Genomic DNA, 25164 nt, shown 5'->3' with positions numbered 1-25164 from the left:
ACAAAGTATCGTATCTAGTTGCAGCCCTGACTATCACCCCAAAAAAACTGGTCATTTAACCATTGGACGGGGTGCAATACGAATCCTAAAATGTTCGGGCACAACTAATCTGTGAGATTAAAGATGAATTTTTGATTAGGCCTATGGTCATCAAACTACTCTTCACTCAAACACAAGGTTATATAAATGTGTTTTTAAGTAGCCTAACTTTATTTCTCTCAGCAAACCCCACCGTTAGGCACAAAAAGAAGTAGGTGCTTGATCTCACAGATTAGATGTGCGAAAACGAAGGTTAAAAATGAAAGCCAAATGGGCATATGTAACCAAAATAAGGATATTTTGAAAAGATTATACTATCAATCCCACAAACAGGTGCTGAAAGGTATAATGACGTTCATGTGTGATCTGATAAAAAGTTCAAGAATCACTGTACTAAAATTGCCAACAATCATGACACATTTCTCTGAAGAGAATGGAAAGCGATAACAAATTTAAAATATTTATTAACCGAAAACTTATCACCATCTTTCTTGGATACAAATAGGCTACATATTGAAAACACAAAGAATATTTAGCTATAAACTTATGAGTTTGTACGAATATACATATGCCTTAAGAAACCTTATTTAACTCCGAATTAAATTATTTATTTTGATCACAAATGGTAATCACTTATGGTAGGGTTTTCAATTAGGGAATGAATTTTTTTGATACATCGATTTTACTTGATACATACATACAGTCTATGTTTAAAATTACAGAACTGACTTCCATCAACTAAATCAGAACCAGAAATCAGCTAAAATTGTAAGTGAAAACCAAACCATCTCATTGCTGGAAGTGGTCATTCAACTTTCCTAGCATAAAAAAAACTAAGATGTGCTTAGCTTCTTTTGAAAATTATCAGTGGTATTGGCTGATTATTGTAGTGTGAACAAAACTCAAATTATATCGAGAATACATAATCATGCGCTTCTTTTTTTACACGATAAATAAATTTTACATCAATTGAGAATGGTATTTTATGGTTTTTAATAATTATTGAGGTTGGAGAAGGTGTGTCTCTTCTAGCTCTGAAAAATCACAGTGGAATGCTTTCAATAAAATGAAACTGGACACAGGCGAAAAGAAAACTTCGTGACATGACACGAAGAATTATCATAGTTCTTTTATCATTCATCATGACAAACGCTGTTTCCCCTCCGTAGGATTCAAAAGAAAAAATCACACATACAAAATAACGATATTGATTCCAGAAAACAAGGAACCAAAATAAGAAATAAAATTTCTGCTGAATTGATACATGAACATCCACATAAACTACATCACTGAAATAATATTTTAATTTCCTGGTTATCGCAGTTTTCTGTTCAAGCACATAATGCACGGTGGTTATAATTAAACTGACACTACTCAGTCACACCTATGCACGTGAAACTTATGGACAAAAAGAAAATTGCAATAAAAAATGCCAGTGTACACCAGATGGTCAAAAATTAACTTTTTATTGCAGTTTTCTGCCATTGAAGCTACCCATGATGCACATAACGTATTTACCAATTTCAGCTAAATACATCCACCAGAACAGGCACTACATAGGTCTGAGTAGTGTCAGTTTAATTATAACCATCCTGTAAAATAAATGGGTCGATTGAATAAAATCCATTATCCATTCATGGCAGACAAAAATGTGAATGCAATGGTAATATAGAATGAAGCAAAGCAATTTGTGAGGAAGCTATAATGCAGTGGTGTTTCTCGAAAAAAGTCATTGTAGGCATTCAGCAAGAAGCTACTTCTTGAGGAGAAGGCAGAGACAGTCAGTTCACAGCGATGATTTGTAGATAAGCTGCATGAAGCCACCAAGAATAAGTGATCCTATGAAGCCATTTCGTTACACAGCAATGCATATTGTAAAGATTACGTAGCTGCCACCTTTGGACATGGCCCCCAACAAGGACAGGGGATTGGGACAATTGCCATCATTTCTTGTTTTTTTATGCTATAGAAGGGCCTGTGAAAAGGCTGGCTTTGGGCCCAGCCAAAGATCCCAGCATAGGGCCCTGCTCCAGAATGTGGGGGACATGCTTTTGGAGAATAAAAATTAAGGTTTTTGCGGGGATCCGAATTCCATAAAAAAACCATCTAAAGACTAATATGAAATAGGTTTTTTCTATAAAACACAGTAGGGATTTTTTGTTAATAAAAGTAAAATGATAGGGATTTTTTGGGAAAAATGTGATATCGTGCTAGCCATAGTCAATTAGTTAAAGTCGCTTATTTTCGCCAAAAAAGAATAGGGTAAATTACATCATTACTACAATGAAATAAAAATCAAGCCAACAGAAAATTTTCACTGGCCCAAAAAAATGGATTCAACTGTGATGAGGCCCAACTGATGCAAATGTTATTTCCTCATCAAAGCGATACACTTACATAATCATATACATCATCATCACTTGATGCAATGCACTTTACTTTAAGCATGTAACATAACTTTCAAGGGAAAATACTGATGAGATTTTTTGGGGTTAATTTTTTTTAGAATAATGTGTAATTGAATGTCGGAAATCTCGAATAGACCACCACAAAAGCAGCTATTGTAAAAAAAGTCACCATGTTGGCACTGACCACGCTTGTGAAAAATTAACTGTAGGATCTGCCTTCCTTGCTTATTGCTTTGTTTTAATAACATCAGATAGGCTATAATTTGTTTTCTTATCTTAACAAACCCAATCAAACATGTTTCATTCAATCGATCCATACAATATCGGTCAACTCTCTACAGCAGCAAATGATTAACACAATGGCATCACGTTTTCCCAGCAAATGAAAACATTAATTTGTCTCACTAACTGGATTTTCAAACTAATGATTTGATCACAAATTGAGTTACAAGCGATGAGTAACAGGCAACGATCACAAATTGTTTTCCAGTGGATCTAATAACGAACTTAAATATATACATTCTATGGGTATTATGATCAGAAGCCAATAGCATATTCGAAAAATAAGCAGAGCGGGATGTATGTCATTAAAACTGAAAATTGTTCAAAGTATGTAATTACCCACACACACCATGAAAACTTTAAGACATTGAAAACAGTATACATCATTTAAATCAAACAAATTTACAGCCTTGGTCGCAGCTTGTTCTTGACTAGATGTTGAGAAATTTCCAATACACATCAGGATTCCATAATTAAATCGTTCAGTCTCTTGAATTCACGATAACCTTCAAAAATTAGAAAAGAAATGAATCAATCACTGTACATTTTTCTGTCATGAGCATAATTTCCACCTTGAAATATTGAAGCTTAAAATAAAATACTTGGCAATCATATACAAATACAAAAGCCACCATTAGAGGCAGAATGTACATAAAAAAAAATATGGATGTCAAATATCACCAAAATACTGCAACCCAATATAAAAGCATATATCACCAAAATAATATAAAATACATTGCCCATAAAAAAGGTAGTGAATAGCTTCTCAATTTTATCGTAACATGACTATCGTACTTATTTTTAAATGTGCCCATTGTGTTAGAATTTACTACCCCCAGGGGTGAGCTATTCCATTTATTGACTGACAACCCTTTCAGAGACAAATTCCCTCTGAAACCACAGCCTAGAATTTTTCCCTTACCAATCAATCCCAGTGTCCCCTTATAAAAGCAGTCAATTGATGCCATATTAATAATCCATGGTCCATCATATCCATCTCATTGAAAATTGTGAACATTTCAATCATATCCTCCCGACACCTGCATTCACTCAATGTAAAAATCTACAAAAAATATGAAGTCTCTATTCATCACCGAAGTTTCATGTGCCAATAAAATAGTAGGTCTTATATTCCATTGCGGATGAACTAAGCCCCAGAAAAGTGGAATGATCACTTTAGGAGAATGTGAAGAGACATTTTTGAGAATGAAACCTAGCATTAGTTTTCCGGATCACCACTGAACAATGTTCAGAAAACCTAAGCCGCTCCTCAATGAGAATTCTCAAATCTGTGACCCTAGTTGCATCCAGGATAATAACACCATTCAACTCGTAAGTGAAACGTGAGATGTTTGAATCAAAATGAGCGGCCATGCACTTGTCAACGTTAAACGTCACGCTCCATTCATTTGTCCATGCTGCAATCCTGTTTGAGTTGGTCTGGAGCAAACTCCCTATTGCTTTGATTCCAGACTACTGCCATTAGCTTAACTTCACCTGCAAATTTGCTCACAATCCCATTGATACCCTGATCAAGCTTATCGATAAAAAATGAAAAAAATATGGAGCCAAGGACACTTCCTTGAGGGGATTCCACTTGTGATGCTTGTCCAATCAGAGAATCCTCTGTTAATTCAATTCAGCAAGTTGTTCCCAATTGCAAGCAAATGCTTCATATGTAAGAACGGCAAACAGCATTAATCACAAAATCTAGAAAACCTACAAAAACCCGGGCAGGTTGGGTTTTTCTGAAAAACCCAGGGTTTTTGCCAACCCTTTTTACATGAGACACTAAATTACTATGAGCCACATTTTTTTGGCGGCATCTTAATTGCTGGCTGACAAAAACCGGAATTCAAAGCCAATCTCTCACAAAACCCTGGCTTTTAATTCTTGGACCTATTATAAATTGGATTCCAATCTTGTGTTTTCTCAAGCAAATCAGAGATTTCCGCTGAACAAAGAAACTGAAAGATTTCAGTGGAAGATAGGATCTGACACTTACACCAGGGTCGTCTTAAGAGCATTATGGCCAAGCTGGGCAAAGTGATTTTTTTTAGGCTCCTTACCTGGTTAGAAATGCCTGTCTACTAATTTATATGCATGCTTGCTCACAAAATATTCAATCAGATCTCACAAGGCCCGCTCCCGGATCATGCCCAAATGGGTCCATGCACTAAGACAAGACGACACTGTGATATTCTGAAGGTTCCTCTCTTATCTCGCGTAAATATAAGCAACCTGGGCACAAATTCTGCATACACGTGGACACAGGCATATGCAGAATTTTCTGGGGGAGAGGGATACATTTTTTCCTGCAAAATAACTCTATAATATTGGTCTTGGGAAGGGGGGGGGGGGTCAGAACACAAGAAAACCCCCCTTCTGTGTATGCTAATGATCATGGGCCCCCTCCCCCGGGACAAAGTGATTTTTCAGAGGTTCTCTACCTTTTGGGACACGTATACTGCACCCAAGTAGAACCATACATTTGGAGCAGTGCCCCCCCCCCCCCGCCAAAACTTGGGATATTCTAAGGCAGTGTTTCTCAACTGCTGGGCCCGATATCATTGATACTGGGCCGTGAGTGAATAGTCGTTTCATTTTTCCTCATTCATTTTCTTTTGGTCATGTGTTTAACCAGACCTTCGACTCACAAAAATGAATTAAACCAGGCCGCTACCTCAAAAAGGTTGAGAACCACTGTTCTAAAGGGTGGCACAAGTAAAAAAATCTGTGGTGTTTGGTCAGAACATGATAACTCCAAAATCACAGTTTTGAGATATAAGCATTTTTAATTTCATTGTCATTTTAAAAATCAGAAATCAAGAATACATACAAATACAAAGGAAAATATCATACATTAGCATGTTGTTTAGCTGTATGCTCGTATCTGTGCGTTTATCTCACTTCTAATTAGTTGTAATTAGTAAGAAATAGAGATATTGTGTTCTGACCAAACGCTGTGATGTGGTCAGAACATAACTCCAAGCGTGTTTATTTTCAATCTTTGTTCCAAGTCACAATATTAACAAACTTATTTATCATACTAAATAACACAATATTAACAGCTAACAAATAAATATATTATAAAATCAATGAAAAATTAATAAATATATTATAAAATCAATGAAAAATTAATAAATATATTATAAAATCAATGAAAAATTAATAAATATATTATAAAATTAATTAATTAAATTAATTATTTTACTATTAAATATGAAAGTAAGACAAATCATCAACACACACATATTTCAAATTTAAATTATGTTTATCCCTCTAAGAAAGGGTTATTGTTCCAAAACTTTTTAAATTTCTCACTTTCCTCCTAAATAACAAGTGTTTTGCTTTATCATGCAGATTCTTCTTCGCTGTCACTAACGTAAGCAGAGGCATCCTTAGACGAATGAAGTTTTTGGTAGAATGTATAGTATAGAGAATCAACAAACTACAACAAAGAAATAATGTCGTTGTACTTCTTCTTTTGAATTTACTGGTTCCTCATAAGCAATAGGCAAGCATAAATTATTTGCAGACGGTCGTCCTCTTCTCTTAATACTGCAAGTTATGAAAAGTTCTCCATCCTTCAGTGAGCATTTAAATTAGAACTCACCAAAATTCTTGGGGACATGCAAATGCTTTGGTGACATTCTGAAAAGCATTATCCAACGTTGAGGAACACATACTGTACCATCGCAGCTTTTCCTAGCCCTTTCGATGTTTGCATGATCCGAATCACATTCTAGGTGCGTATGACCTAGAATTAAGTATTTGTGATGTATTTCTTTTGACTTCTCTTTCCTTTGCAGAACCCATCACAGGAACAAACATATTTATGTTCTGACCTGAGCATGTGTCAGAATAGATGGTAACACATTCAACTAAATCTGAGAGATCCATTAGAAATTTCATCAAACATGAAGCCATCTTATTTGCCCCACGTCACGCGACACCCTTATGCCACATGTAACAGTAGTGTTTTCCTGCAGTACAGTTCCGGACTGTGAAATTGTATTACACAGCTTCCTCTCATAAAATGAAATACTTGATGTTAGGTCTGGAGTTGGCAGACATTGTTGCAAATCCCATATGGCCATCACTACTTTTCCTTCAGATTTCATTGCACTTTCTTTGTCAAGACGTTTACATTCATAATGGAAGTTTGCCTTTTATTGATGATAAATAAGTTCCTTTTCATATTTTGGTTTATTTTTTTCAGGCCTGTATCTCCGCCGATGTTATCAACAAAAATATTTTTTATTTTTTTTTATCTTCAGGGAGGGAAAGATGCTTCTCATAAACCCCCCGAAAATTTTGCTTTTTGGTGAAAATCCGGGTTTGGAACACGCAATTGCGCAATGGTAATTGGCTAAAAAAGTGATTTCTCTAAGGTTTTCACATTTTGATTTGGCTATTCCTTTGAAGAAAACTTCTGGCGATCATAGACCTACAACACAAATGTGCATACATTACACTTCAAACGCATGCATTACCAGTTTGGAGTGAACACAAAACATGCCAAATGCTGCGCACACACATAAGCACACTGTTATGTTTCACCAACACAAAGCTGACATACATAGCTCCCATATTGAGGTGTGAAAATATGTGGCAATTAAAAGGAGATAGATCAGAGTGGTGGACCATCAGGGAGGGAAAATAAAATCATTTCACCAGGAAATTGCTTTGCAATTATCTATAAAGATAAGTGTCTGAGAGAGAGAATCTCATTTGCTTTGAATTTAAATCAGAACATATTATTGAAAGAGCTAAGACTTTTTTAACGAAATGGAAAATCAATCAGAAGGGAATTTATACATTGATTTATTAGTAAATATATAAATGTGGGCCTCTAACTTTTAATTACAGTGGATCCTGCTTATAATGTTTTTCAAAAAACCGCCATAAAAATGTTGTAAGCAGGAAAATATTTCTAACGGGAAATCTTAATGAGAATCACTTAGTACGACTTATTTTCGTGGTCCCAACTCTAAGTAGAAAAACATTCTAAATGAGAATGTTATAAGCGGGATGGACTGTATATATTTTTTTAATTTATTACATGTTCATTAAATTCCATATATCTAATTCTCAGCGTTAATGGGCTTCTCTGCAATCTTTTCCAACTAGAAAAGACAATCAAAGTAAATGATACTTTAGATAGAACATGTTTTTAGAAATGAATTATTTGATTCACAGAGATACCTTTCCCCTACCCAGAACATGGTCCGCCGCTCTTTCTTAACGAAGAGATATAAGCAGGTGATCAAAGACCTGGGGTATGCTGGAAGAAAATTCATAGAAATGCCAGTGAATTATGGGGGGGGGGGGGGCATAATTTTTTTTCAGGGGGCCTACTTTCACTCAAAAAGGAACCAGATTTTTTGAATAACGTGGGTCCAGGGAAATTAGAGTACAGCAGCACCTCTGTGAAATCTATGGGATGCATTGTTTGCAACAAAATGTGGCCATTAGAAGTGGTTTTAACGTAAACACCTGATTTTCCATAAAATAGTGAATTTAAATTTTTTTTAATTTAGTTCAGCGCCTTGATCGCAATGAAAATTTTACTATGATATAAAATTAATATTATGCTATCTCTGTCATGTGTTTGTGCCCTGAAGGCATGATAGATTATTGGAGCTGGGCTGCCGTACTTTCTGTGCAGGCGGCGCTAGTTGCTGTTTCCTTCCTGACAAAATTTAGACATATCGATGAAACAGTATGTGTGATAAAACATATAACAAATGAAAAAAAAATAAGCTAAAAAAATGTGTGTGAATGTACTAATGGACTGGAGCCCAATGCTGCGCTAAAGCCTATTATAATCACTACAGAACTCCTAAAGGTAATGCCACCTTCAGACAATAAGCAATAGCAACCCAGAAGCCGATGGAATAGTAACAGTCAGCAAAAAAGAAAAATATGTCATCGAATAAAAATGGCCAAAAAAATGCAACAAAGGAAAACCCCTTTGAAAAACCAGCAGAACTAGTGCTACCTGTGCACAGATGTCAGAACCGAGGAAACAGCAACTAGCACTACCTACACAGAAAGTACAGCAACCCAGCACCAATAGAAGACTAAAGAAAAAAGCCTCAGCCTTCCGGTAATGAACTTGAGAAAAAAAAAGTCACCAAGGTCTCTGGATTATACTATAGCTGTTTCCTGCAAAATTTGATTTTAGTCTGACCCACTTTTTTTCTACATTATACGTTGTATCATACTGTCCCGGATAATGTCCAACAAGTCCTTGAAATGAGCAGAGGATCAAATAATTTGCAGGGAGTCACATTTTTGTCACGCAGAACATTTCACATGTATTTACAGACAGCAATTTCACGAAATACGCTAACCAGAGAGCGGACCACAACTAGATTTCTTGTACTGAATTGAAGTACAACAACTCTGACGACCTCTCTCTCTGCGTAGCATCGTTTTATGGACACAGAGAATTTTCAAGAAATAGTAAGTTCCAGTAAATTCTATTTCATAGCTCTTGGTACTGAATTGGTGGCACCACTTTCTGATCAACGAAGCCCAACAGAACATTCTAGACCAATCGTGTGATCTCTTCTATTTCCTCATGGCTTACTTAAGGGGTTTTCAACAAATTGAACTAAACATAATTTTCGTAACAATACGCTATGTTTTTGTTGAGTTGCATCCCGAGGTATTAATACCCCCTCTGTTAACTCTGTTTTCACCCCAAAAACAAACTGTAACTCTTCAGAGCCACCCCATTCTCGCCAAAACACTACACATGATCATTTAGGCCTACAAAAGCAGTGGAAAGGGATTTTTTAAACAAAATGTTGCTTTTCCTGCATTACATCCTAGGAAAGCTTTCAGTGTTCTGGGTAGGCAGTGTCCCCGCTGTGCGGCCACCTGTTGTTCGCTGAATTTTGATGAAAAAATCAAAGAATAGTCGCAAACTACATTCATACGAGTCCTATGTACCGAGTATATAAAGTTAGTTTGACCAAAAAAATGTTTTTCCACATAGTGCCCCTTAAAGGGTTAACGACTTGAAGAGAAATACAAAATCATACCATTGCTAACCATCTAAATATCTTTGGTTGATTCTTAGGAGATGCTGGCCCTACGCCCGAGGTAGTACTGCCACACGGAGAAGCACAGGCTGAGGACATAGAGGCATCCCGCGATGAAACAGTTGTACGACGCCTGCGTGTAGAGTGCCGTCGCTTTGATGTTGAAATTACCTTCATCATCTTTCAGGAGTTCCTCAAGAGGTAGATCGTCGGCGAAAGCAACGGAGTTGGCTTTGAGGAAGAAACCCATGAGTATCAGCATGATGATACCCCAGACGCTCAGGATCGAACAACACACCGACAGCTTCGGGCCACACACTTGCAATGACACCATCTTTAAAAGATTTATAATTTAAACAATGTATATATACCAGCCTATATCAGCGTTGCTAATAAAAAGGCCAGGCGATATTTCGCAACAAAAATGGGCGAAGTTGATCAAGTAAAAAAAATAATAATAAGTGATAGTGATGATGATAAGCAGAATACAGTATATTGAGGAAATCGGTCATTTAGGTCAAACTTCTTACAGATGTCCCTGCATGACTAAAAAGAACATGGCGGTTAGAATAGTGATTCATTATGAGTAAAAAAGAAGTGATCGTTATTTTGATGCTTCTCGCCGAAATTTTTTTCCGTGGCAAATGGAACAAAAACCGTATATCTTACATAAATTTTCAAAACAAAAACCTTAAACAGTTAAATTTAGATAATTTATCATTCATGATAATTTAGTCAGAGGTGTATTTCGAGGAAGATGTTACTCCACTTCTTAATACAAGATATACTGAAAAACTGTCTAATTATCTGTTATCTGTTCTAGAGATACTGATTTTTGGAAAAATTTCATCTCTGCCGCTACCGGAACTCAAGCCGAGTCCCTCGATCGGCAATGGAAAGCATATATATGTATTCAAAAAGATTTAAAGTTCTATTCGTCACTATAGTTCAGTTGGTAGAGCACGCGTTCAGTAATCGAGATACTTGGGTTTGAGTAGCGACAGAGATGAGGTTTTACCAAAAATCAGTATTTGTGCATGATTATAGCCAGTTTTTATTAAAAGTATTAAAAGTGTGTCTTTACACCACAAAGACAGTACCTTTAGGAAATCAAGGCCCAGAGACCCCCCATCAGATACAGTAGGACGGATCTAGTGATTTTGGGGCTGGACAATTAAGGCACTGTGTTCCCACTTTTTCCGTTCAAAATGACGGTGGTGAAGAGGGAGCCGAAATGGACATATGCTACGGGTGAGGGAGTGTGAACTTTCCTTCCTAGTTGCGGTCCTGATCAATAGCTCACGGCAAACATACAGCTGCTGGATGAGGTGCAGAGGAATGATGAATGCCACACAATACACCAGAGCAAAGGCATTTGTCGTACGCAAAGGGGCGGGGGTTAGAACCCTCCCCCCCCCCCATTTGCGTACGACAATGCACCAGAGGACACCAACCAGATTCAACTACCCAAGTAGCACACCGATATAGAACGACGTAGAGATTTCGATACCGTTCGACCTCGTTACCATCGTTTGACGTAGAAATGACATACTTTTGTCGACGTAGTTCGACATAGCGAAATTTGGATTATTTCAAAAGGAACTAATTATCATACAAGATATTCCTTTTCTAAACGAAATGCTGTAAAAATAAATGAGATTAAGACTATTTTGGAGAAAGAAAGAAGATATTTTGGCGTTTATTGAGTGAAATACATTTTTACTATATCGTTCGATATCGATCTCTTGAAAATTTTCGACCTCTTTCCAACGTTCGATATTCACCGATATTCATTCCACGTTCTGACGTTGAACTGGTATCGACACAACATCCTAACGATATCGTTTTGCTACTGGGTTGGGCCAAAGCCGTCTTAAGAGTTTTTGAGATCCATCACCTCAGGACAAATGATGAGGTCCAGCCAGGCAAATTTATATGCATATTTTTCGAAAATATTAACGCTGTATCTCATTTTTGTGATACCTTCTTCTCTTGCTCCACGGTGGGGGGGGGGGGGAAGAGGTCATAGGGTCGTACATTAGGACGGCACTGACTAGGGCAGGAGCTTTCAAGCTTTTTCCATCCACGGCACCATTTTCCATAATTAATGTTTATCCGTGGCATCCCTTGACAAAGGTTGGCCTCACACAGTCTGAGAACCCCAAAGCGCTGGAGAACCCTGAACTGGGAAATCAAACTACCCCCAGAACTAGGGAATCAAAGCGATTTTAGGAGGTCCGAGAGCTTTAATGAAAAACCATTTATAATAATTGAGATGGGTAAATGATTTTTTCTAGGCCTACAATACATCGAATCAATAGATTTCCCAGATACTATGCCGAAGTGAATTTGGAAAAAAGTTCCATAGACTTCATTGGGAATCGAACCTAGGACCTTTTGCAAGCTATAGAAGTGTATTATACCGTAGAGACAGGGTAGCGAGATATAAAACAGAAAACATTTTACGGCTGATGTGATGAATTCACCTTGTTCAACAGTGAAATTAATGTTCGGTGACATATACAAATTGCTTTTTTTTAATCAAAAGATATGAATGTGAATTGAAGCATTTAATTTTCATTTTTTCCATTTAATTTTATATTTCCCAATTTTTTTTAAAGTTCCAGACGACATTTGGAATATATTTTTTTTTATCAATATCATGAGGGGAAAAGTAAACAACTATGAATCGATTTTTTTTCTCGTCCCGACAATCGGTCGTGCGGAGTAGTGATGGGCAAAACGGTTCTTTTCCGTGAGCGGCTCTGAACCGCTCACTCACCAAAATGAACCGCAGCTCTTACACGGCTCTTTTGAAGAGTTGATCAAGAGCGCCATCTAGCGAAGGGTTTTATAAACTCTTGTGATTTAACCTCCTTCCCCCCCCCCCCCCGCAAACAATATCTAGATTTTTTTTTTTCAATTACAGCACACTGCGTTTACGCTGCAGTTGATGGACACGCGTTGCGTTTCAATTAAAAAATCAACCAGAGAAATATGCAAAAAATCAAGCTTTTCTCTCTCTCTCTCATTCCAAAAATAATAATAATAAACTTTTTCCGTTAGGGGTCATTCAAGTATTACGTCAGCATCGAGAGGGGGGGGTTTCGGATTTGCTGACTTTTGATGATAAGGGGGGAGGGGGGGGGTTTGAAGGTTACTTACGTCATCAACCACCCGTTTCTGAAGATATGGGGGGGGGGGTCAGTGTTTTGTGACTTTTGCTGACAAATGGGGGGGGGGGGAGTCAAAAATGGCTAAAAATCTGCTTACGTAATACTTGAATGGCCCCTTATAGAAGATGGTTTCGTGCACTAAACCAGACACGTAAGATGGTCAGTGCCGTCTCAAGGCATGGGCCCACCCGGGGGTCTCAGGAGAAAAAAAGCCTCAGAAAAGTCATTTGGCCCGGGGGCCCATGTTGCTCTTAAGACGGCCCTGAAGATGGTGAGAAAAAAATCTCCATATTACTGTATTTGCATGAACATCCATGTTCTCATTTACGTAACAATCGATAAACGATTTGTATTCATCTCCTGTGTCGTCTTCATGGGCGGAGATACGGGAGGCGTGGGGGGGGGCATTGCTCTTCCCCAGCGTCAAAGATAGAGTCGACTGATCTAATGTATAAATGTATATGTGAATTGACATCATCATCATCGTGCCGCCCCCCCCCCCCCAGACTTCCAAGCCTATCTTTGCCTATGGTCGTCTTTTTTAATACGCCGGACAGCTTTTGATGTAGATTTTCGAGACATCTCACATAAAAATAAGCAATCACCGTTTTTTTTCTCTCGCACAAAAGTCATTTTGTAAGGAGTCGCGAAAGTTTCTCGTACGGAATACAATAAGTGTAGACTACGACACATTAGGAAAAAATACTTCGAGAGTGCGGGTTGGGTTCACAAGGGGTTACGTTGATAAACTTGAGTGATAACAACTCCCCCTCCAGTTCACAAAAAAAATGTATTGGTATAGGCCATTGTTCCCACCCTTTTTTTGTCCCAACGGCCCCTTCTTCAGAAATTTTGTTCTCCCATCCCCCCCCCCAACGCAATCTAAGCCATAGGATCCTATGTTATACCCGTAGCTTCTACCGCCCCCGGAACATTCCATCGCCCACGTTGGGAATCACTGGTATAGTCGCAAAGGAAGAGGTCGACAATCGTCCCCCCCCCTTTCTTTTATTCATTATAATAACGACTGAAATTACATACGAAATTTTAATTGAAAAATCACAACTGAAACAACAAATTACATTGCGGTTGAAAATTATGAATGCAGGGGCGACTGTTCAGCCGCGTGATCCGTACGTTCACATGGGATATCGCAGTTAGACAGATTAAAAAGCAAAAAAAAAAAAAATCTTATGTACCCAAAAAAATTAGAGAAATGGTGTCTGTCCGCTCTAGGTGGGGTGCTAAATCCATGATGAAAGGGCAAAAACAAATATTATTGACCAAAAAAAAATTAGGGTAAATGATTTGTCTGCTCGTAGGAAAGGCATCAAATCTGAAGTGAAAAATCGAAAAAAAATTAGGGGACATGATTTCCGTCCACTGTAGGAAGGGGTTGGGGCAAATTTGTCACGATAGGGCAGAAAAAATTTATTGACCAAAAAAACAATTGGGGAAAATGATTTTTGCTGGAAGCCAAATCCGACGTTGAAGAGCTAAAAAAAATTTATACTGGTCAAGAAAAGAAAAATCAGGAAAACGATTTCTGTCATCTCTAGGAGGAGCAACAAATCCGAGCTGAAGAGCAGAGCCGTAATGAGAGCACCCCCCCCCACCCCCCACCAATCCAGGGATACGCACCTAGATACTTTTTAAGCCGGAACAAACTTGCATTTCTGTGCCCCGTATAATGTAGAAGGAGCAGTTAAAAGAAGTGCATTCCTCTCCCCCACTAGTCCAGCGCCCGAGCCCCAGACCCCCCCCCCTAGTTGCGGCTCTTCTCTATCTGGCTAAAAATTACTGCCTATCAATTCAAAGCACTCCGAATCTTGGAAATTTGAACATCTTATTTTCAGGAGATCTGCCTCTTCTACACCTCTCCTCCCCGCGGACGTGCCCATGCGTAAGACTGCACTGGTGAGTAGACCAAATAACAATAATAATAACAACGAGAATGAGATTCCTTCCCCTTCAAGAGATGCATTCAATCCGAGGTAAAAGAGCAAAAAATAATAGTAAATAAAAAAGAACGCAGCGAAAGGGGGATTGTAAAAGCCTTTTGGGCAAAAAAAACCTTGCAAAAGGGGGAAAAAGAAAGCGTGGCCAACGTCTTCTTAGAAGGGAGGGTGGGGACTTGGGAAGAGACTAGTTGTTAAGTTCTGCAGAACAGTGGCAAGCGAAACGGCTCCCGGAGGCCTTTTAAAAGGACACGGCTCACTTTCTGCGGCTCGCGGCTCGTCACGGTTCATTTGTAGCCAATAGGAGCAGGCAACACAAGCGAAAAAAGAAGCGATTCACGGCTCATTTTTGACCAATTACAGGAGGCGTTTTAACAGGCAACGGTTCACTTTCATTTCTGCGGCTCACGGCTCTTCACGGTTCATTTGTAGCTAATAGGAGCAGGCAACACAAGCGAAAAAAGAAGCGATTCACGGCTCATTTTCGACCAATTACAGGAGGCGTTTTAACAGGCAACGGTTCACTTTCATTTCTGCGGCTCTCGGCTTGTCACGGTTCATTTGTAGCTGAAAGGAGCCTGCAATATGAGCGAAAAGTTCGTATTCCGCCACTCCCCTACTGGGGGAGGGCTGAGTTCGCAGTTATTCTTACCCGGACCGTAACTAGAGGGGGGCAGGGTGGAGGGTGACGGTCCCGGGCGGCAGAATTTAGGGGGCAGTAGTTTTAGGCGGGGCAGGGGCGCAGCCAGAAATTTCGTTCGGGGGGGAACCACTTTCATTTCGGGGGGGGGAGGGGAACCAAAGTGACAGAACAATGGATTTGGCCATCTTTTTCCCTTTTTTCGGTCATTTTCTCACATTTCGGGGGGGGGGCCAGACCCCCAAGTCCCCTCCCCTCGCTACGCCCTTGAGGCGGGGGTACAAAGAACACCATTACAAGATAGTCGAATTTTATCAGAAAAACCACTTGGCAGAGGGTCTCTTAAGACGGCCGGCCCTGTTAACGAGTACAGGCATCCTGGAAAGTTAGAATAGTCAAAGTTTTTAATGAACCACGCCTTTATAATTTCTAATATATCATGCTATCATTTTTATAATATATAATAATAATAATTTTAAAATCAATAACGCGACGACCATGTGAAAACCATGTAACTGACATAAAATGTGCGGAAAGCCATTGTTAAAACCAAGATAATAAGCATACTATCAGGGGCGTAGCCAGAAATTTCGTTCGGGGGGGGGGGGACCAAAGTGACAGAACAATGGATTTGGCCATCTTTTTCCCTTTTTTCGGTAATTTTCTCACATTTCGGGGGGGGGGGGGACCAGACCCCCAAGTCCCCTCTCGCTTCGCCCTTGCATACTATGCTGCATTATTATTATTACTTTTTTGACATTTTCGGCAATTCTATCTTTCAAGTTGAGTCTTGTTTTGGTACATGAAAAATTGGTCAATCATTAGAAAAATGTGAACACCAACGAAAACACAACACACACACACACTCCATAGCCTTTTTTTTCTATACATTTATTTACAGAAGTTGTGGGCAATCGGCAAACTTTTTTCACATAATTCATAAATAAAAAATACATAAAAATGAAATGAAATACATGGAGGAACAAACCCCTGCTTGCGAACTAATCTGGCTCACTTGAAAAAAATTTACCCATGAATTTCGAAACAAAACATTATAATTTGAGAAATTATGCATTACCAAGTGAGGTCGAATAATGTGTTCGGAATAGAATCATGTTATGCATTATACATTTTGTTGCGATTACAACCGTGAAGAATTTAAGTCAGTACCACATCATCATAGGCGTAAAATAATAGGAAATGTCGGGAGCAGTAAATAGTGGTTGGGGAGGGATGTTCAAAACTCAATATTTGTGTAGAAATTTAGGAATCACGGAGATGCAATAAATTTAGAAAGGGGCCGGGACAGGTGGTTTGGAGGGCTGCAGAGAGCTGAGAAGAAAAATTAAGGTGTGAAGAAATAATGCTTTTATATTGACTATACACTTGCAGAATCCAACGAAACCAGGGCCGTCTTAGGGCATGGACTCACCCGGGCCTCACCCCCCACATTTTGCAGCAGGTTCCCTAGGATGGGGTTTTTCGCAGGCCTCCGGCTACATTTTTCACAGACCCCCCTTCTCTATATTAAATTTAGTGGGAAAAACAAAAAATGATGAAAACCATATCAGGCCCTGGGATGCAGCTCTGTCAGTCCCACTCTTGTGAGGGTTCATGCCCGGGGGTCTCATGTACACAAGTGACTCCACCTTATGATATTTTGTATAGTGCAATAAATTTTTAAAATAACTAGGAAATATGTAGGCTGTTTATTTCCTGCTAAGTGTAGGACTACCATAGCATCACTTTGCCTGAGGGGGCCCATGATGTTGATACGGTCCTGAATAGAATTCGGATTAGTGGGCAGCTCAATAAATTCTAAGCCAGTGGTCTGGAGGCCAATTTTATTTGCCAAAATTTTCATTCAGTATAAATTCACTGAAAAAATCAATTCAATACGTATAAACGATCTTGCTTCTAGATGAGGGTCGAAGACTCAGGGGCGCCACGAGAAAAAAAATATTCGAAGGGGGCGACGGGCAAAAAAAAAGGAAAGAGAAACGCTGCTTTATATAATAACATGCGCACAAAAAGTGCTTAACTAGTTCTTTTGTGTAGCTTATAGAGTGTAGAAAGAAAGAGTAGCTTTTTGTTTGCAGGCCTTTATGTTTTTTGTTAAGTTTTTTGCAGTTCACCACGACAACTTTACTCACAACAGAACTATTCAGTGCTTAACAACAGTTTTAATTGTCCGAAATACATGAACGATGTTGTTTGTTCACTACATCTTTACCGCGGGATATGTGATTGTGGTATTTCTCGGACACAAAACTAGACGCATGGAAACGGAAAGGTGTCAAAAAAGAAAAAAAAACCGCTCTTCTGTGCCTGCCACCCGTGTTTTTGTGCACTCATTCGCCATATGAATATGCATCTTCTTTGCGTCGTCATATTCCCACAATAAGCCGGAGAGCTATCATGTCATTTTCTTCGTCCCCACATAAGTAGTTAAATATACTGTGTCAAGTATCTCATCACAATAGTTAACAAATCCCTGGGAACCTTTCATTCTTCAACTAGGGAACTTCAACGCTAGTCTAGACTAGCGTCTCTCAGTCGGCATCCACACAAGCACCCCATGTTAAAACCTCGATAGGATAAAGAACTACTGAAGGTAGGACACAAAAGCAAATATTTACAATGGCTCCGTACCCGGGACCATTCCTATGCTCTTTCCCCCTTTGAAGCCAGTTTTTGATTTTTAAAAGGCTTCGAGTTTGAGTCTGCTGGTCGGTTCCCCAAGGGGTTTCGTCGATTAACTTGTCTCGAGAGAACTCCCAAAATATAAACGTCTTGATCAGAAATTTAAGCTCATCTGTCCCTAAGTAAAAAAATACATTAAACCAATATGCAGTGTCTGTTAGGGTAAATTTCATCTATGCGTTGATTATGCATAATCGCCGACCATTTTGATGAGTTTGATAAATTTCGTTCAAACATGTATTCCGAATTTATCACATTCACCGTAACACATAAATACCGTAATATTTTAACTTTAAACGTTCCTATTTAGCACGGATGGAATATATTAGAATTCTACATCAACAACAATCAATACAGTGTACTCAGTACACGCATACTTAGAAATAATCAAAATATTAAGAAACTAGTACGCAGCAGTGCCAATTGAGTCACTGTTCATTTCGAAGTAGATTTTAGCAGGAGGCAAAGAAGACCGGGAAGGGGGGACTAAAAGGGAGTCACCAATGAAATTCTTGTGGGGGGAGGTGGAATTAAACAGTAAAGAAAACTTCTGAAGAATTTCTTTTTGCGATCCAAGCAACGTCTATATAAAACCCTTAAGCCAGTGGTTCTCTAAAGCTTTTTTTCGCCTTCGACTCCCTTAGACTCAGTGTCTATCCGCGACTTCTCAAAGCAGTCTGAGAATCGCTTCGAAGCACTTAACAAGTACACATCAATAGCACACCAGCTTTCCGCGGCGCCCACTTTGAGAACCACTACCTTAAGCAAATGATTCGTTTTTCTTTTAGTCACCTGAAAAATCAAAAATAAGTGACGCACATTACACTTCCTTCCGTGGTAAGTTGGTACGATTGTCAATTGCTTCAGCATAGTCTCCCCACGTTTTTTCTTTTACCGCCCTCGTCTCAGAGAGAAAACTTTCCTCACTGATCCTGAAACTCCTCAGAGCGAAATTCACTATTAGAAAAAATAATTCTATACAAATCCATTTTTTCGACCCACAATGCTTTACGTCTCATCGGTGTTCGCCCACGAACGCAAACTAAATATAAAAACCCTGCAAGTGAGACAAAATAAAATCCTTCGACAGCTAACAAAAGCACTGGTTCCTTCGTTACATCAACATATGAACGGACCTTCAACTCTCCCATATTTGGTCATCCGTACAAGAATTAAACCTCAATCAATTTGACAGAATGGGCAACTCACAACACCAACATATAAGAGACGTTGGGGACTACGACATGATGAGATCTGGAAATTTCGAAGGCCCAAACAAATTTTGGACCTCCCTTAGAACGAACTCTAATTCAGTTCCACTGAACACAAAATTGCAAATAAATGTGTTCAACCAAGAAATACATTTTTAATCAAACAAAAACAATTCTTTTAATCGCCAACCCTCTAACACAGGAGTTCTCAGCCTTTTTTGACTTGCGGAGCCCTTCTCAGTATATAATTTTTATTGCGGAGCCCTGTATGACTTGAGGAGCCAGATTTATATATAATTTTTTATGGCGGAACCCTTTATGCCTCTTTTTTTCATGTATCAATCTAATATACTGATTTATTTTATTTTCTTTGAGTCACCGCGGAGCACCGGTTGAGAAACGCTGCTCTAACAAAAAGAGGAAGGCCAACAAAAACAGCTGTCTACATATAAAAAACCCCAACTGAAGGTACGAAATGTTTGAAAAAAAAATCCATTTAAAAGAAATAATAATAACAAAAAAGTAACGCACTTGCTGACAACAGGAGAATAGCACTTCGCTCGTTGTCAGCGGATCATCGCCCATGAATTCTTCCTCAACAAAGGGCGCTGATGATCGGATCGCAGAGACAAATTTATTATTATTAGTTCACAATACAACATTATTTAGTTTACAGTACAACAATAGCATCGATGGCTTTCCCTCGATGCACCAAAAAAGGCTTAAGTTGTAATGTTGTCATCCGTGGATGGCTCTCCCACCGAGACCAACAATTCAAGCACTCTTCCGCGTCAGAGGGCCCTGCAGAATGAGAAAGAGTTCTCTCCTATTGTAAATATATGTTTAATCAAGTTTGAAATTATTTTACCCAGGAATTTGTTGAACTTTGCTCAACATGTATATAAAATTTTTTTATTGTGTCAACAACAATATTGCCCCAAAAGACCGACATCATTGAACCATGATATCATAAATTGCTACTTCATTAAATATTTTTGAAGCAAAAGCGCATAATTTTTTGTTACTTTTGATTTGTCACTGGCAAAATTTTCACCCCCTCCCTTGACATCATCTTCCCCCCACTAACAATAACTAACCAAATTTTCCTCCTATATATTCACCCACCTCCCACTTTTTCTTCTATTTCCTGAAAATGACCAGAAAAAAAAAATTGTCGAAGCTCGCATTATTGAGTACATGATGGAAACTTTCTCCAATTGTCTTTTCGACACCTTTTTTTCTCTATTCTCTTCCAAGTGTAAACATTTTTAATAGAAGGTTGTGGAGCGTTTTATCTGCAAAATTGTGTTAAAAAGTGACAGTACCAGACAGTTACCCGGATTTGACAAAATTTTTCTCTTTTACACAACCGCACTCACATAATACACACACACACACACACACACACACACACACACAAATACTCACTTGCCTTTCTCCTCACACGTAGTCTCCACGAGGCTACAATTTGTAAGCCCACAGTTGACCCGTAAGGGCCAGTACCAGGAGGCAAAATTTCATTCTGGTTAGGTCTGAAACGTTTGGAACGATCCCACAGAAAATATTCTCCATCGCAGTTTTTTTCAACCTTCCTGAAAACAAGGACCAGTAAAATGTCCGAAACAAATTTACGGACCAATTGTGTCCCGTATTACACACACACAGTGTTTTCATTATATTACACTACATTACGATAATTATGGAAAAAACTTGTAAATATTTATCTGGCATATTTGTCAGGTTTATACATAAAAGGCCAGTATTACACTATAAAAGTTTTGTCAAAGTGCTTGTATAAAACTTGAAAAATGCGACCAATAAACTGATCGATTGCATTTGCTCGAATGTAATCGATCAGCTTATTCGTTGTATTTTTCCAGTTTTATACAAGCACTTTTACAAAACGTTTATATTGTAATGCCGACATAAATCAGGTTTAATTTTTTGTAGCAATTTTTTTGGAATTTTAATTACGATCGATGATTATGCCTACTTCGGACAATGTTTCTGATGGCAATTGATGATGTCCCGTTTTGTACAGATTATTATTTAAGATGCCAGTTTATACCGAATTTTATTTTTCTCAATGAAATATGATCATCAGGTCATATTTGAATATTTTTTTCGTGAAATACATTTTTGTTTACTGTGATTTGCAGTAGCCCTTTATTTCACACACCATTCAGCAATTTTAGCAGTAATTAGCAAATTACACTTGAAGCAATGAATTGCGACTTTCGACTAAATGTAGTGATATCTCGTGTTCATGATTGCAATTTTGTTGCATTCCCCCTCGATGATGTGGGGAACCTCGGTACAAAGGTATAATTTTATTTGAAGCCGTATTGTAATTATTAACGTCTATTTCAAAGGGTGAATAATTTTATCGAGTGTCCATGCTGACCACTTATGCCATCGTCGCGGACCAGAGGTTGAGAAATACTGCTATATTGTATTCGTAGCTATGAACGCCCCACTAATACGTTTCATACCCCCCCCCACCCCCCGTCATTTCATGGGAAGGGGATATCACCCACTCATGGAGAAACTGGTCAAAAATGCCCACAAAAATAAGAATATAAAAACATAGAATGAATCTGCGGAAAAATTCCTGAATAAAAAAATGCAGTCGATCCCGCTTATAACATTCCAACTTACAATTTTCTACCGCTTCGTACGACTTATTTTCGTGGTATCAACATTAAGTAATTCTCGTGAAGATTTTTCCTGTTTAAAGCGTTTCTTCACTTACAACGTTTCCTCATGACAATTTTTTGAAAAACGTTATAAGCGGGATCACTGTAAAAACAAATTCTGAATGATTTGACGACTTGTAAAATGGAGTAAAATTCAAGTTATGAGGGAAATTTCAATAGAAAAAAACAAATATGTGAGATATTGCAGGGGTGAAATGGGATATTGTGTAAAACTGTAATTTTAAAAATTGTGAGTGAAATATAAGTATAATTATGCATGAAACTTGAAGACGACAGAAATTTCAATGAAAATTATATGTGGAATTGTGACTAAAAAAATTATGAGTATGAAATTATAATACAAATTATATATATATATGCATGTGAAATTTCAATTAAAAAAAACCACGATTAAAATTTCAATTAAAAATTATGCAAGGGCCGCTGGGTTGCACAACCGTACGACCACAGGAGGCGCCGCTCTAAGAGGACGCCAAATCAGAGGTGAGAGAGCGAAAAAATATTTATATTGATCAAGAGAAAAATTAGGGAAAACGATTTCTGTCAGCTCTCTAAGAGGGGCAATAAATCCGAGGTGAAGAGCAGGGCCGTTTTGAGAGCATCTTGGTACTCCCACCCCAATGCAGAGCAGTAACTAGATACCTTTTGAGCCGGGACAAGCTTACATTTCTGTGCCTCCGTGTAATGTGGAAGGAGCAGTTAAAAGGTGGATTCGGCTTCCCCACTAATCTAGCACCCGGGTACCGCACCCGCCTACTCCCCCTCCCCTTTGTTGCGGCCCTTCTCCATCTGACTAAAAATTTAGGCCTACCTCTTGCCTATGCCTACTATTAAAAAATGTAACATCTAATTTTCATGAGACTTCCTCTGAGGGACCTCACGAACACCCCCCCCCCTCGGGGACGTCCCGGGTAGGCCCGTGCGTAAGACTGCACTGGTGAATAGGCAAATAATAATAAGGAAAAATATTTCGTGTCCCCTCCAAAAGGCGCACCATATCCAAGGTGAAAGAGGGAATATTTAAAAAAAAACAAAAAAGAAGAAAATGATCTCTGTCCACTCTAGGAGGGGCGCCGAAATCGTGAAGAAAGAGCAAAAAAAAGTTTATTGACTGCAAAAAAAATTAGCGAAAATTCTTTCTGTCCACTTAGGAGGGACACAAAATCCGAGATGCAAGGGTGCAATTTTAAAGAACGACGCAAAAAATTTGGGGAAATGATTTCTGTCCGCTGTAAGGGGAGGGGGGGGGGGGAGACAAAACCGAGGTGGAAGAATGGAAAAAAAATTAAAGAACCACAAAAAATGAAGGAAAACGATTTCTGTCTGTTCTTAGGAAAGGCAGCAAATCCGAAGTGAAAAAGTCGAAAAAAATTAGGGAAATGATTTTTTGAGGGGCGAAAAATCCGTGATGAGAGATAGAGCAAAATAAAGAAAATCTTATTATTCAAAGAAAAGTTAGGGAAAATGGATTCACTCCTCTCTAGGAGAAAGTCCACATCTCTCCGAGGTGAGAAGGCGAGAAAAAGAATTTTAAATTACCAAAGAAAGAGAAATTTAAAGAAAATTATTTCTATCCTTTCGAGGAGGGGCGCCAAATCCGAGGTGGAAGAGCTAAAAAAAATTAATATCGATCAAAAGGAAGAAAAATTGGGTAAAATGATTTCTATCAGCTCAAGAAGGGTAACAAATCCGAGGTGAACAGCAGGGCCGTATTGACAGCAATCCTGGGACCCCCCCCCCCCAATCCAGGGTCGCAATTAGAACTTTTTGAGCTGGGTCAAGCTTGCATTTCTGCGCCCCCGTGTAATGTAGAAGGAGCAGTTAAAAGGGTGCATCCGACTCCCTCACTAGTCCAGCGCCCGGGCACCAGACCCACCTACTCCCCCCCCCTCGCCTAGTTGCGGCCCGGCTCTATCGGGCTAAAAATTCCACAAAACTTTTGAAAATTTTATTATCTCATTCTCACGAGGCCTCTACATCTGAGATCCTCCGGGGATCGCCTCATAAGACTGCACTGGTTAACAATTGAAATAACAATAATAATAAGGAAAATAATTCCGTCCCCTCTCCAACAGGTGCACCCAGTCCGAGGTGAAAGAGCAAAAAAAGAAAAACGTAAAAAAATAAAAATATATGTAACAAGCAAAAGGGGAGGGGGAGAAAGAGTGGCCAACGCGTTCTTACTTCTTAGAGGGGAAGGTGTGGGACATGGGAAGAAACCAGTTCTAACAATCACAGAAGGCCTTTTAACAAGATACAGCTCATTTGAATTTCCACGGTTCATTTGTAGCCAATAGGAGCAGGCAACACAAGTGAAAAAAGAAGCGATTCACGGCTCATTTTCGACCAATTACAGGAGGCGTTTTAACGGGCAACGGTTCACTTTCATTTCTGCGGCTCACGGCTCTTCACGGTTCATTTGCAGCCAATAGGAGCAGGCAACACAAACGAAAAAAGAAGCGATTCACGGGTCATTTCTGACCAATTACAAGAAACGTTTCAACGGGAAACGGTTCACTTTCATTTCTGCGGCTCTCGGCTTGTCACGGTTCGTTTGTAGCCAACAGGAGTCGGCAATATGAGCCGTCAGCCGCCACGGTTCTTTTCACAACGTTTTCAAAAGCCTGCTTGTTCTTGGTAGTTTCTTGTATGCGATGGAAGTGTAAGAGCCGCGGTTCTTTTTTTAAGAACCGCGGCTCACTCACTCTTTGAAAAGAGCCGCTCTTCTAGACGGTTCATGAGCGGATCGCCCATCACTAGTGCGGAGACATGGTGGATGTTTTCATCTGAGAAGTTTTTAGAGCATTTGTTTTTTTTCTTTTCTCATTTTTTTTCGAATCATGAAATTCTTGGTCGCTGTTTACAACTGAGAGAGTAAGGATCACGTTGTGTAATATCTTAAGAATTTTTAAATATTAGTCTCAATACATTTAAATGTGTGTCATTTTCTAAATATTTATGTTCTATGCGGAGCG

General features: G+C 38.9%; 2 protein-coding genes and 1 long non-coding RNA gene across 5 annotated transcripts in view; 1 reads left to right on the top strand and 2 right to left on the bottom strand.

Annotated features, from left to right (window-relative positions):
* LOC149086322 (uncharacterized) overlaps window positions 1–25164 on the bottom strand; it is a 119647-nt gene that overhangs the window by 24273 nt on the left and 70210 nt on the right. The gene's annotated exons all lie outside the window — the stretch shown is intronic.
* LOC149086324 (ribonuclease kappa-B-like) lies at window positions 484–10247 on the bottom strand. 2 transcript variants are annotated; one of them, XM_089232343.1, is made up of 2 exons: window positions 9785–10247; window positions 484–3235 (listed from the first exon to the last, which is right to left on the bottom strand). In XM_089232343.1, the coding sequence occupies exon 1, from the start codon at window positions 10116–10118 to the stop codon at window positions 9819–9821; it is 300 nt and encodes a 99-aa protein (XP_089088469.1). In that variant the 5' UTR covers window positions 10119–10247; the 3' UTR covers window positions 484–3235; window positions 9785–9818. The 2 variants fall into 2 exon arrangements, with proteins under 2 accessions (XP_089088469.1, XP_089088470.1); XM_089232344.1 differs by having other exon boundaries at window positions 2588–3235; window positions 9795–10240.
* alph (protein phosphatase alphabet) overlaps window positions 24740–25164 on the top strand; it is a 46669-nt gene continuing 46244 nt past the window's right edge. The window contains exon 1 of one of the 2 annotated variants that reach the window (XM_089232340.1): window positions 24740–25063. The gene's annotated coding sequence lies outside the window, so the exon portion shown is untranslated. The remainder of the gene's footprint in view (window positions 25064–25164) is intronic. The other variant, XM_089232342.1, reaches the window with a different exon arrangement.

The sequence above is a fragment of the Pholcus phalangioides genome, unplaced genomic scaffold (assembly GCF_987345545.1).
Source record: "Pholcus phalangioides strain wild (caught in Gottingen) unplaced genomic scaffold, Ppha-v1.0 ptg000005l_1, whole genome shotgun sequence".
In the NCBI taxonomy this organism is placed as follows: Eukaryota; Metazoa; Arthropoda; class Arachnida; order Araneae; family Pholcidae; genus Pholcus; species Pholcus phalangioides.
The sequence above is the reverse complement of the archived record's forward strand: the minus strand, read 5'-3'. Positions and strand labels throughout refer to the sequence as shown.